At 38.5% G+C, this 14839-nt stretch overlaps 1 protein-coding gene across 1 annotated transcript in view; it reads left to right on the plus strand.

The window, feature by feature from the left end:
- The first annotated feature begins 268 nt into the window (after positions 1-268).
- Positions 269-14839, plus strand: part of LOC139728983 (ATP-dependent RNA helicase TDRD9-like) — a 38401-nt gene continuing 23830 nt past the window's right edge. Inside the window, exons 1-12 of the mRNA XM_071639909.1 lie at positions 269-521; positions 1694-1836; positions 3091-3236; positions 3951-4172; positions 4610-4732; positions 5305-5385; positions 6989-7147; positions 7539-7645; positions 7981-8094; positions 11936-12078; positions 12921-13025; positions 13754-13851. Coding sequence (XP_071496010.1) covers positions 343-521; positions 1694-1836; positions 3091-3236; positions 3951-4172; positions 4610-4732; positions 5305-5385; positions 6989-7147; positions 7539-7645; positions 7981-8094; positions 11936-12078; positions 12921-13025; positions 13754-13851 — 1620 coding nt within the window. The 5' untranslated portion in view covers positions 269-342. The remainder of the gene's footprint in view (positions 522-1693; positions 1837-3090; positions 3237-3950; positions 4173-4609; positions 4733-5304; positions 5386-6988; positions 7148-7538; positions 7646-7980; positions 8095-11935; positions 12079-12920; positions 13026-13753; positions 13852-14839) is intronic.

Consider the following 14839-nt stretch of genomic DNA (forward strand, 5'->3'; position numbering starts at 1 on the left):
ACAACCAGATACAGACCGATCTTTCGGTCAAACGGTAACACCGCTTTTTCGTTTGTGACGCTCCTTCAGAGACTCCATACATTATGGATGTTTGTGCGCTCATGTCAGCCATCTGCATGCTGTTGTTATGATTGCGTCGATGATGAGTCAACTCGACTCGAGCTGGCGTGCGTGCACACGTTTTCGAACCAAACCAACCCAACAAGAAGAGAGATTGCTACACACGCACGTATGGCTACTGTGGCTGCCGCTTGAAATGTTGTGAAGCTAAAGGCAAGGTTCATGAGTAGCCACGATCGACGTTTACTCACAAGGCAGACGTGACATGACAGCTCATCCATAATGGCGAAGTATTTGACAGCTGAGGCGACGTTTGAGAATATAGATGACTGGTTTAAAATCGGCAAAGCTAAACCCTCCTTTCCGGCCAGAATACAGGGCAGCGCTACGGACGGGCTGGGCCAGCTGAAGACCAAGCGATACGAAGAGCACCGGGCCAGGCAACTAAAGGGAGTCAGCAGGTAGGCCCTACTGTAGTGTAACACTGTAACAGTTAGACTAGCACATTCATGACATGAGAGTACAGTGGGAATGGCATATTTGATGCAAATCATTATTATAATCGGTTATGAAATGGCTGAGATACCCAAAACAGAGCAATCCTAATGAAAGGTGGGACCCAACTTTATATTATGGTCGCTTTGTTTTACTCTGTTTTGGATATCTCACAGCCATTCCAAGACAAGAGAACAAAACTGATTTTCATCAAATAAACTTTGAATTGTTCTAAGAGTGGTAAAGTCTAGATTATGCTCTGTGGGCCTAACAGTTACTATTACACAAGTATTTTCTTGATATCTCGCAAAAAGTTAAATAAAAACCCAATCCTCATCTCTACCAATACTACAGTTGTATACCATCCCTTTAAGGTATGATAATATCATCTCCAATTCTGAACTTTGAAGGTCAAATTGCTGTTTGTGTGATATTCTATTGCATATTGAAATCATGTGATTTACAATTAATTTAATTACATCAAAATCCATTAGGAAAACAAATCATCGTCTACTGCAAAAGTGGATATTTTGGGGCATTTCATGCGATATGAAATTAGCACTGAAATATATAAAGAACATACAATTTTTTGCTTGGTGTACTGTAGAGTCTACTAGATCTACTATAAAGGAAAGAAAGAAATAAAAGAAATTTTTGCGGTGTTGAAATTTTCACGCATTTTGCACAACCAGAAACCAGCGCAAAAATAAAAGCACGCAAATACTTTTGCTTGCAATATGCTCCAGTAGTTGATGTCTTGATTCCGCGGACTTAAACACATGCAAAACTTATCTTACCCAGCTGAGTGCGAAAAACTAGTCGCGCGAAAATATCCACTTCTACTATACATATGCGATCGCTACTTAATGTTTTGATTCTCCAGAATTTAAGAAATATGCACAAAGTTATCTCACCAGGCTGAGTGAAAAATTACTGGTGCAAAGATTTCCACTTCTACTCAGTTGTAGAGTATGCTTGAGTGGGTAATGGCCACAAACTCAAGTTATGAAGTTTGATTGCCAAATACGAGCAAAACAGTTTCCAATTTGGTGATATAACTGCTTGCATTGATCAGTGGAATAAAAATCAGAGATTTGTGCTGCTATTTTCTTCCCATTGCTATGCATATATCCATCAGAGCCACGTCTCATTCATCGTCCGCTGCCCAGAAGGCTTATGCAGAGTCCTACAGACAGCAATGGGAGGATGAGCAGCTAGAGGATGAGCTCTCAGAGTCGAGGGCAGAGCAGGACAGACCATTACCAAGCAGTGCTATGTCAGGTGAGTCCATAGGCCTTCAGGCATCATAAATGCAAAGGTCATAGATCCCTCCAACAGATGTCACAAAATTTAACATGGTTGAAGAATAATGTCTAGAAAGATCTTGTACATTATGTATAAAAATTTTAAGGTAATACACCTCAGAGTTTGTAAAAAAGAAATGACAGACTTACCCCATGCCTCTTGAGAATATGCTCCCCTTTTATACTGAGAAAAACAGTTTGAATTATTTGGGGTTCAAATAAATTCATGTGAAATCTATAGTTTTGGCTGCCCCACCATCATTAAGAAGTTCAGTTTCCAGGTTTTTGCTTTTGTTTTCCCCCTTTCTGAGGAAGGGTATGAATTACCTATCTTTACAATGTACCAGCTTATAAAAAGAATCTAATTTTTAGGGCTGCAAAAAAGACACATGAACTTTTAGGCACCTATGCCAAGTGATTGTATTGATCAATTACATGAACCTGTTTTTGAAGGTCCTCTATTATCATGAGTAATGATAAACCACATTGTAGTCCAAGCCTTTGCACCACTCATTGATCAATGGTGTACTATACAGCAATAGATCAATATGTCCATTGTTATTGACGTCAAATGAAAAGTGCAATTCTAGTATTATGACATGTTTTCGGAGCTGGAAATCTCAAGTTCTGAATAGGATTTGTGTAAGCAATTATGTATGCAGACAATTTTTGAACTGTCTTTTTCTTTCTAATCTGAATATTTTTTTCTTATGTACATTGTGAGCTTTCAATGAAAATAGAAAGAATGATATTATTTCTCACTGCCATGTTCAGAAGGTGATCTGCTTGAGCTAAAATTCTGATGTACTGTATGTATTATATCTGAATAAATACAGTCGACTTGGCTACAGTCATGTTATAACGAAGGCCTCAGGACCAGCAGTTTTCTTTTGTTATATCAAAATTTTGTTATAACCGAAGAAATAAACAATATAAAACCATAGAGTGAAAAATGTTGGGGCCTGAATTTTTGCTTCGTTGTAACTGAAATTTTGTTATATGATTTTGTGCACTGTAATTGTTGCCTCCTGAAAGTTGTGTTATATGATAGATTACATAGACTTGATCAAAAGAGAGTTGCAGCATTTAGGAAGTCATTATTTTCATTGTGAGAAATGTACCCGTGCAACATTGGAAATAGTGTAAGTTTTTATTAATACATGACATTCAGTCATAATTTCCCCTTGGATACTGCTGCCATTCTTGCACATCGTTTCTTTCTGCCACATAGATCTCGAGAGCATGAGTGTAATGTCGGGGGCTCAAGCCATGTTGTCAGACATGACTCCCCCGGAACTGGCCGTCCAGGCCTACGAGAACTACAACTTTGACCACACTTACAACATGCAGCTGCCCATCACCAGGCACAAGGACCAGGTAAGGTACCACGCTTTCATCCACCCTATGAAGCTTTTACAGAACTTTAATTAGGTTTGTTAAAGTTATGCCCTTGAAGCAGCCTGATTTTCCCATCCACCACAGGTGCTTTGGTCTGTGTAGTTCACCAGCAGTGACTTTAAAGTCATTCATACCTTTAGAACTTCTTGACTCAGAAGCAAGGCCCAGGAAAGAAGTCTTGAGGGTAAATGGATATTTTATCCTGCCAGTCAGGCCAATCTATGAAAGTGTGATGGCCAGGTACAGACAGCACACGGTCCAAAAGGGGTGACATGACATTTGCTCCTGCGACAATTGCTGTGGTCTAATTTTCTATAAAGGTTAGGGTTAGGGTTGTGATAGGGTTTTAGGTTTAGTTTGGTATGAGAATTAGGATTAGGATTATGGTTATGTTTGTGGGTGGAATTCCAATGTTTGACTTCTTGTGCAGATAATTCATGGAAACCATTGTTGCAAGAGTAAATGTCATGGAACCCCAAACGGACTGCATGGTGGCCCATAATTGCCACCTGCATGCAATAGATTTGCAAGCTCATCACTTTTTTGGGGAGGGGGTGGGCTAAGAAATAGACCGAAGTGTGACTGGTCCTCACATATTTGTCAGAAATAAGTAATGCAGGGATCACTGGTGCATCATGCATCTCAGGCCAGCTGACCAGTGGTCAAGGAAACTCTCTCATCTCGTGTTTGCAGGTCCTTAACACCATCGAGGCCAACCAGGTGACCATCATCCAGGGCTCGACAGGATGCGGGAAGACCACACAGGTGCCGCAATACATCCTGGACGACTACGTGTCCAGGGGCAAGCACTGCAACATCGTGGTGACCCAGCCGCGCAAGATTGCCGCCATCAGCATCGCGAGGCGAGTGTGCGAGGAGCGACACTGGCAGCTCGGCAGCCTGGTTGGGTACAGGGTGAGTTTACACGTGGGAACATACAGTCTTCTTCAATGTCTTTTCTAAAATGCTTCTCAATATCCTTAAAATTCTACCTGTTAAAGGCTTTTTCCTGCCTAATGTAGCATCCGTATCAGAAATCAAGCTTGAATAAGGCGTTTTGATCTTGCAAAAATGTGCAGTAAAGACACAAAAGCAAGTAAACTGATGTATGAAATACCATTTTTTTCTTAGTGCGTTGCAAGAAAGTTTGATCCACAATACCTAAATTGAACTGAAGTAAAATGCCTATTGGTAAGGGGAAAGTTAGAGAGTTCACTAAAGAAGGCTCCTCCCTCAAAAAAGTTCACATACATTTGCTATGTCCATAGAATCAGAAGCACTTCCATTTAATAGTTGGAGGGTGGATATAACAATTTGCAGCTGATTTTAACGTGATGACATTTTGATTGCAGGTGGGGATGGACAAGTGTACGTCACAGGACACCAGATTGTGCTTCATGACCACTGGAGTGCTACTTCAGAAACTCATCAACACAAAGGAGATGAGTGAATACACCCATGTCATCCTAGATGAGGTATCTCATATCGAAATGTATTTGCTCCTTCTTACACATTTACATATGAATAAATGTCAGGCATAAGAGGTCGGGGTCATGTTCATTCACAACTCTTTTGGTACACAAATCTGAGCATATGTGACATTGGATTAGATACATGGAGCGCTTTGGCATCATTGTAAGTTACAACAATAGGAACTTAATTTAGTGCAGGTTAGGGCTCAAAGGTTGATTGAATTTTGAACACTGTTCTCCATTTATTGGTTAAGGCAAAGAATAAAAGTTGAAATGCCAATACCCTAAGTCATAATGCATAAGTGATTAAAATTGGTTTATTTCAATGCAAGTTAGAGACCAACAATTAGCATCAGTTGTCAAGTGAGCACTTAATTAAATTCTTTAATAATAATTTTTAGTAGCTCTTCTTTAATAGTTGTGAAATCTGCAAGAACACCTGTCTGCATTTGGCAATAGTCATCATGACTGTTGATATTTCAGAGATCTTGTTTTTGAATTTTAATGGATTACTGCTATATAACCGGGTATTTTTCCTGCATTTTACAATCTGTCCTGTAACCTACTGACACTAGGTTCATGAGAGAGACCAGAACACAGACTTTGCCATGCTGGTAGTCAGGAAGCTCCAGAGAACCAGATCCAGACATGTCAAGGTACGGGCAATAATATACACTGCCCTCTTCTGACTCAGGGGTCAAAGGGAACTGATAATGTTTAAAGGAATGGTACAGTTTCAGTTGAGAGGGGGCTTCAGATTTTAAACTTCTTTTGATGATAATTTTTTGAGATAATGGGAAACCTCTTATGAAATATGAAAAAGAATATAATTCTAAAAGGAATTCGAAGTTTATTTGATGAAAATTTGTTTTGAAATGGCTGAGATATCAAAAATAAGGCACTCCTGAAAAGGGTTATTCTCACCTTTTGTTAGGATCGCTTTGTTTTACTCTGTTTGTGGATGTCTTGGCCATTTCAAAACCAATTCATCAAGTAAACTTTGAATTCCTTTTAGAATTGTATGCTCTAATCTTTAACATTTCATAAAATGGTTCCCAAGTTTGTCGCAAAAAGTTAAACGGCAAATCATCACCTCAACTAATACTAATGCTGTAACATCCCTTTAATGTCACAGCTGATGTTTCAGCTTTAGGAGACTCACAAACGGGCACTTCCTCTATGATGACAGGATAACTAATTTGCTGTGCCGTCTTTGCAAGTAATGTCCCATTTTTATATGTCAAGATCTTCGAGAGGAGATTACTCTGTTTTTGTTGCTTGAATGTTGTATCATGTTGTTTCAGCCAAGAAATGAATGCTTTCTTGTCCAATCAAGGTAAGGTTTTACTCATTTGCCCCTTTGCTTGCTTTTTAGTTTTTCAGAATATATGTTCAAAATGTACAGAAATGAAATCATTTATAAATTCATCCATTACATGGTCACTGTATCAACCCTTGATTAAATAATCTGTCAATCAATCAATTGATCAGTCATTCATTCAGTCAGACCATCCATCCATCCATCCATATGCATCCATCAATCAAATAATCAATCAATCAATCAATCAATCAATCAAATCAGTCAGTCCAATTGATTCAATCAATTCAATCAATGCCATCAGTACAATCAATGCTATCAATTCAATCAATGCAATTAATGCATCCAATCAATCCAATCAGTCGATTTAAAGGGAACGCAAACCCAAAGAGCAATGTGGATTGAGTGAAAGCGGCAATATTAGTAGAACATATTAGTGAAAGTTTGAGGAAAATCGGACAATCGATGCAATAAAAGTTTTGGTGTTGGAACCGCTGGATGAGGAAACTACTAGAGGTTATGACATATGAGTGGACAGCAATATAAAGAAAATATAAAGAAAATTCCACAAAAATTCATTTTTCATGGAAATTACAAATTCCATTAACTTGATACTCACATATGTTAAGGGTAGCAATTATTCCCCCTGCTTTCTGAAAACGGTTAGTCAAGTGCTCTTTCATAATGCTAGAAAAGTGAATTTTTGTTGAATTTTCTGTATATTTTCTTTGTATTGTTGTCCACTCATACATCCAGCGGTTCCAACACCAAAATTTTAAAAATTCATAACTTTTGCATCGATTGTCCGATTTTCCTCAAACTTTCACTGATGTGTTCTACTAATGTTGCTGCTTTCACTCAATCCATATTGTTCTTTGGGTTTGCTTTCCCTTTCATCAATCAGTTTAATCAGTTAAATCAATTTAATTGTGCCTCTGTAGGTAATCCTGATGTCAGCCACTATCGAGACATCCCTGTTTGGAGATTACTTTGCCATCCCAGTCCACGGCTCGCTAGAGATGCCTCCTGTGGTGTCAGTAGAGGGGAAAGTGTTTGAGGTGGAGGAATTCTACCTGGATGACCTGACCAACTTTGGTTTGGTAAGAATTCTGCAAACTGGTCTTTTCATTCTTTGTGCTACTCCAAACACCTACTTACTTTACCTGTTCAAAAACTTTTGTACTTCTGCTTTTCCAACTGAAAGTGTTTACTAATCCACACTGCTGGTGCTAATTCTGCTACTGCTATCCTTATGACAGCTACCATTACTACCACTACTACTACCATTATTACTGCTACTACTACCGCTACTGATGTTTCTTGAAAATGTACTGTTAGCAGTGAATTATCAATTGCATTTGCGCGATACATTGTCATATTTCAGTGCAACAATGCTTTTCATTCACCCCTGTTCATCAATTCATGATTTATCGGGTGCCATTGCACCATATTGGTTAATGGTTTCTCATTCTACGGTTCCTCACCCGTCAGGTACCGGTGCACCGTCCGGAGATGATGCCGACAATCTACAAGGAGACATACGAGTTGGCCAAGCAACTGGTCTGCAGCTTCGATGACATCGAGAAGCGGGAGCAAGGGTGAGATTGCCGTGAAGAAATCAACGAAAGAAGTCTTGGAAACTAATGGCTTTCTTTGTCTAGTAACAACTGATACTGTACATTCTAAGATTCTAGGGTAGCTTCAAAAATTTAAGAGAAAAAAAAATAAAGAGTGGGAAGAAATATGAATTTTTACCTGCTGGTTTTTAAGATGAACTGATGAAATCTGACATAATCATAAGCAAAATTCCTGTTAAAATGGACTTATCACTGTTTTATCATGATGAGATGATTCCACATCCAAATAAATGTAGTAAAATTTGTGAATGCTAAACTCTTGTAAACACACTCCTCCTCTTCCTCCTCATTCACAGGCTTCCGGCTAACTCCACAGTTCAGCAGAGGGGCACTGTTCTTGTATTCTTGCCGGGCATCGGTGAGATCCAGGAGTTTGAGAAGCTGCTTCCAGGTCAAGGGTCAAAGGAGAGGTAGATGTTGTTCACAGCATGGTTTATTTCTAGGCTGTCCGATGTTTATTCAGTGTGTTTGGCACTTAGCTGTAACATTAGTGTTACCCCTTCCCAACATCCTTTTTTGTTGGGTAGTACAGTACTCTCCGCGTAATCGGGTATCGCTTAAACGGGTACTCCGTTTAATTGGGTAGAAATGTCAGAGTCAGTTCCAATGCACATTAAAATAACCTGATAATCGGGTTGCCTCTCCGCATAAACAGGTAAATAATTTTCTTGTAATCTAATTTCTACCCACATTTTATTGCATATAACACTTTAAGAAAATCATGCATGTCAAATTTTCCATGGCTAATCGCATTCATTACACATGTAGCTTGCACTCACAATTGCATAGACAGACAGGAGTTGAACACACTTGCGCTCATCCCTTGCTTTGCAACAACATTCACAATACGAGAAGTTTGCAACGAAAATCAGGCCATGCACCAGCTCCATAATTTTGCTTTCCCCAGTGAATTCTCGAAAAGTAACCCGACGTTCTACGTTACTAGTGCACGCAAAGAGACATTTTCATTTTGGGAAACCCCTGCGTGTTAGCGAGGAGTCTATTATAGTCAAACGACACAGTTTTCTGAAGACATATTTGTCCATAAAAAGAGTGTAAATTATTGCTCTTGACTGAGCAAGTGTAAGGTATGCATAATGTGCAATGCAAGCACGCGTGTTAAGCATACAGTGTAGGTGTTTGGTGGAGTGTACAATGCATATAAATATACATTGTGTGTGAATGAGATGCGTGCACGTTCTTCTGTTAATCGGGTACTCCGCTTAATTGGGTAAGAAACGCTCTGCCCGAGCCTACCCGATTATGCGGAGAGTACTGTATCAGTATTATTTTGTGGACAGGTGTAAAATACGTGAATTTGTGTTCTGGCGGCCTTATCGCCTGGATGAAGACTAACCGGAACACTTCAATGTATCTAGTGATACTACACCTTAGGTTGTGCTTTTGTTCCTGCAGATGTATGCTACAGAGGCTGTATTGAATTATTTGAAAGAGAAAACCACCCCACACAAACACATGTAGCCAGTATTCATAATAATAGTGTACATTATTCTGATTGTAGGAGACATGACTGCATTGTCTAAATATTTAGAGTGCAAGTAATGACATGTAATACCGTGTCTAGAATTTTTGTTTGAAAGTGCTTACATTTTCACCATTACAAATACAGTAAAATTTTCATTTTACTTCGTAATTCTCATTTTACTTCTCTTATACTGCATGCACTTCTGGGCATACACATCATATCGTAATTTCAAAGCAATTCCCTGTTTCCACTGATGCTTCCAGCACAACATGCTCGCAAACGGCTGTGTTTATTGAAAAAAAATCATGTTAAAGGCATAATTTACCATTTGCAGATGAAACAAAATCCCAGCATTAGTGTTTTAAAATAGTTCTAAAATGTGAGTTAGGGATAGAAACAACCACTGTAAACAAATTGAATCTGTAAAATTGATGTTAACAGGCTTTCAAGTGGCCCTACTTTTCCTACTTTTTCCTACTTTTTTACTGCTGTCCCTACTTTTCCTACTTTTTTGCTCAAAATTCTACTTTTTCCTACTTTTTCCTACTTTTTTGGTGAAAAATCCCGCAAAAAAAAAAAAAAATGTGCGAGGCTACTTGAATAGTTGATATTCAGAAATGATGAGTGACTCTAGTTGCAGATTCTTACTGGTGGGGAGAGCCTCTTCAGCATGAAAGAGGGATAACACAAACCAATCAACCACAAGACTGCTGCCAGCCTCAGCTTTTGCTCCTGTGCAGATGTGATTGATCCCACTGATATTGCAGCCTAGGACATGGAGCAGTGCTCATCCAGCTCTCATCATTGCTCAAAATTACCAGGCTCTCCAAAGGAGCAAAAGTGAGGCTGAGGCAGCAGGGTTGTGAGTACAAATTAAGATTTACATGTAGCAGTGGCATATCTGGGGGGGGGGGGGCAAGGGGGGCACGTGCCCCGGGCGCCACTCCTTGGAGGCGCAAAAAAAAAAAAGAAGAAGAAGAAGAAGAAAACGAAAGAAAAAAAGAAGAGGAAGAAGAAGGAAAAAAAAAAAAACCTCGCCCGGACGGGGTGGGGGGGGGGGGGGGGGGAGAAGGGGGGAGGGGCAGAAAACCAAATCAAACAAGATAAAAACAAAACATGATGATGACGCGGACAAATAACAATGTTTATTGTGTTCACACAAGAATTCCGAATTCCATGTTTTGTAAGCTGAAATACAAACATTTTCGGCTCGCTCGCTGCGCTCGCTCGCCAAAATTTAACAAAAAAAAAAGATGAGAACAAAACGTGGTGATGATGCAGAAATATACAAATTTCGGCTCACTCGCGCATACTAACTTAGAGTATTTCTCAAGTCCTCAGTTTGTTGGTATGAATCGTTATCAATCAGACCATCACTATATCTTGATTAGAATTGTAATATTTAATAAGCAAAAAAGAAAAAAAAGACATGTTTGTAAGCTGAAATACAAACATTTTGGGCTCGCTCGCTGCGCTCGCTTGCCAAAATTTATCCAAAAAAAAGATAAGAACAAAACGTGATGATGACGCAGAAATATACAAATTTGTGCTCACTCGTGCATACTAATTGAGAGTATTTTTTTCAAGTCCTTAGTTTGTTGGTATGAATCTTTATCTATAAGGCCGTCACTATATCTTGATTAGAATTGTAAGATTTAATAACCAAAAAATGACAAGAATCCCATGTTTTGTCAGCTGAAATACAAGAATTTTCGGCTCCCTCGCTGCGCTCGCTTGCCAAAATTTATCAAAAAAAGATGAGAACAAAACATGATGATGACGCAGAAATATGCAAATTTCTGCTCACTCGCGCATACTAATTGAGAGTATTTTTTTTTCAAGTCCTTTGTTTGTTGGTATAAATCGTTATCTATAAGGCCGTCACTATATTGTGATTGGAATTGTAAGATTTAATAAGCAAAAAAATGACAAGAATCCCATGTTTTGTCAGCTGAAATACAAAAACGTTCGGCTCGCTCGCTGCGCTCGCTCGCCAAAATTCATCAAAATTTATTTCATTTAAATCACCCTCAAAAGACCCCTTTTAGGTGCTTGAAAAAGCATATCATGTGGACTTTTTTTAAAGTCCCTACCGGGATGGGGTTGGGGTTGAACACTTTTTCAGAATTTAGGGGCGCAATTTTCGCGCTTGCCCCGGGTGCCGTTTTCCCTAGATACACCACTGACCAAGAGTTCTGGTGAGTATCAACGAAAACTACTCCAAAAAACCTGCACGTGTCCTGATTTATTCCTACTTTTTTTTCTTTAATGCCCTACTTTTTCCCTCTCATGTCCTACTTTTTCCTACTTTTTTAGAGATTTTGTTCTTACTTTATTCCTACTTTTTTACATTATCCCGCTTGAAAGCCTGTGTTAAGTATAGTTAGATATACAAAATGTGAACAACAGTTATAATAAAAATGCTTCCAGATTTAACCGTCTACAGTTACGGTTTAATGAGAAAAATGCAGATATCTCCCTAGATTTTAGGATTTATCGCAAAAATTCTATATGATAGGATGTTTTGTGGTGCAACAGACCTACACATATGCATTTGATGTCATATCTTGGATTTTTTTTTAAATCACTATTCTCGAAGGTAAACAGGACCTTTAAAATGAATTAATGGAAGGCTCTTGAAAAGATTTTATTTCATTCAGTGTTGTGTACTTCAAATGCATTTTATGTGATTATCTTATTTCTTTAGTTAGGCAAGAACTATTTTCTTCCTTTGAAAACTGATGATGTCATCACTCATTCTACAGATTGGTTGTCATTCCGCTGCACTCGTCCATCACGACTCAGGAGCAAGCGAGGGCGTTCATCAAGCCGGAGGAAGGTTTCCGAAAGATCATCCTCTCCACGAACATCGCAGAGAGCTCCATCACTGTTCCCGACATCAAATACGGTAGGTCCTGGACGTATCGGTGGGAAGCTCAAACTTGTAATACCAGACAAAATATGTCATCTTGTATCAATATGGCATGGAAGATCACGGTACGGCAACATGCCTCTTTAGATTTTCTTCATGCCTGGGAATTTAACTTTTGCTCACCAATGTACCTTGAAAGAAATTGAGCTACTTGTGTGCTTCAAATGGTAGTTGCTATTTTTGCATGAATTTCAGAATTCTAGTGGTATCTCAGATATCAGTACCATAGACAATGCCAAGATGTTGTACATGTAAAATGACTGTTTGTTTTTCTAATTTGTCAAGGACTGTATGATATGCAGTATTACCAACCTCACTGTATAAGATCAGTGATGGCAGATTTTACTCAGTTCACCAGAGTACACGATTAAGAGGTAAAAATTCAGTCACATTCAAAGTAAGTGTTTAAATTCTACCTAATGAAAAGGAGTGCCCTTTTCAAAGGTTTTCAATTGAAAATTGGCTGTAACAGTTCTTATTTTTGAGTGCATACAGGTCTGATGTATATTTGCTTTTCATTCCCCTGTTTCTGCATGTGACCATATGACCTGTGCCTGGTTTATCAAAACAAGGGTCTTTTTTTTTTTTAAATCTCCTTAAAGAAACAAACCCTCAGAGTGAAAATTTATAATGATAAAAAAAAAACCAAACAGAGATATCTTTCACTGTCTACATGCATAATGCTGTTTTGTGCAATTGTCTAGACAGAAAGAAAGAAAGAAAAAAAAAAATAAATTGGGACTGTTTATCTGGTTATCTTGAAACATGAAGTTACTCAGATTGAAATTGACTTGACACTATCTGTATCCTCCCTGCAGTAATTGACTTCATGCTGCTAAAGTGTATGGTGTGTGATGACATCACTAACTACCAGAGCCTCCAGCTTAACTGGGCATCCAAGGCCAACGCTCAGCAGCGAAAAGGTGGGCTGGGCCCTCTGGCCATCATTATCAATATACCAAATTAAACCCCTCAAGAAAAGAGCTCTAGTTTCATCTATTTTTTACCTGTATTTATGGATTTGGTATTTGTTTGTTTGTTTTTGGTGTGTGTGTGTGTGTGTTTGTGTGTGTGTGCGCATTGTACACAATTTCAGTCTTACGTCAGTGCACAGTCAAAGGATTTTATGTGGTGGGTAGTCTTAGAGACACATTTTTGAGAAAAGGAAATTTGATTCTGTTTCCCAGAGTCTCCAAAACTGTGAAGACACATGTTTTTGATAATGTGAATACTTGTGGAGTAATGTAAATTTCGTGTGCCCGCTTGTCTTGGGTTGGTTTAAAAGTAGAGCACATATATGTACTCTTGTGCTATCCATGTTTCCTTCCATTCAAATCTATTCCATGAAGTCACTTTAGAAATTATGCAAAGTACTATAAATCAACACTTCTGTCAATCTTCCATTCATTTTTTTTTTTCATAAACAGAGACAAACCAAATATCAATACCTTGCAGTCTTTCACATTCTCCTCTTTGTGGCTATGTGTCATTGATCTTGAATGGCTTACATTTGTCAGTTTATCTTTTTCAAAAGAATCTGTTTTTTAGGGCAATATAATCATTAAGTTACATTCATCAGTTTTTAAGATATCCCATAACAGTTTCTTTGCTTTCATAAATACATATCATGTTTTGTGTTTATGTTTTACAGGTCGTGCAGGTCGTGTCTCTTCTGGCAGAGTATACAGACTTGTACACAAGGTCTTCTTTGAAGACTACATCCAGGACTTTGCCATTCCAGAAATGCTGGTAAAAAAAAAAACCAACACAATCTTTAAAAAAAAATTCTTTAAGGTTTTAGCACCACCATGACTAGATAAGAAGACTGCAAAAGTTTCTGATGTCACAGTATGACACAAAGATACATTGTATAAAGAAAATATAAAGACAATTTCATAAAATTTTATTTTTTTGAAAAGAACATATGTGACCCGCTACAACAAAAGGGTCCGAAAGTCGGGGGGAGGACAATTTTCTGAAAATTGCATGACATTATTCCGTCACTCTTCTACCTTAATTTCGTATGTATCACAGCTAATAAAAGTATTCAGTTGCGGAGATATCAATGATTTTATTAGCGCATGTCAAGTTGTTGAGGAAATAGAATTTCGAAAAAAATGCCTTCAAAGCTTTCCTTCCGACGCTATCATGATCAAGGGGAGGCGAGACAGTTGACAATAGAAGGCATGCTCCTAGCGACCTCCGCGATGTTCATTCAAGCTTAGTGCCAGCGGTCCATGCATGACCAATCAGTAATCAGGATGCCACGCACTGACCAATAAGATCACTCCCTCGTTGCTATAGGGGTGGAGTCTAGCGGCGGCGCTAAATCCAAATCTTCGGACACGTTTCTGTTACGTTGAAAGTCGGAAAACATGGCCCAGAAAAACACTGATTTCTTGCCTTTCCTTTAATCATTTAGCTTCGAAATTTCGGCAGATGATAGACAAAACATTAAACTACAAAATTATGCCAAAAACAGAAATCTGATTGTTTTGACCAATTTTGATGATGTGACTTCAAACTCGATTTTCTCGGCTCAGCCGTCAGCGACTTTAGGATCCTTTTGTTGTAGTGGGTCACATATTCTTTTCACTTGTCATTGATGAGGAAAATCAAGTGCTCTTTCATTATGGTAGAAAAAAAAAAGTGTTGAATTCTCAGTGTATTTCTTTTGATATTGGCAGCTCACAACTGCCTGCAGATTTAATCAAAATGTAAAAAATCATAACTTTTG

Source organism: Diadema antillarum, unplaced genomic scaffold, assembly GCF_040938485.1.
Source record: "Diadema antillarum isolate AM-2024a unplaced genomic scaffold, OU_Dant_1.0 seq00000209_RagTag, whole genome shotgun sequence".
Taxonomy (NCBI): domain Eukaryota; kingdom Metazoa; phylum Echinodermata; class Echinoidea; order Diadematoida; family Diadematidae; genus Diadema; species Diadema antillarum.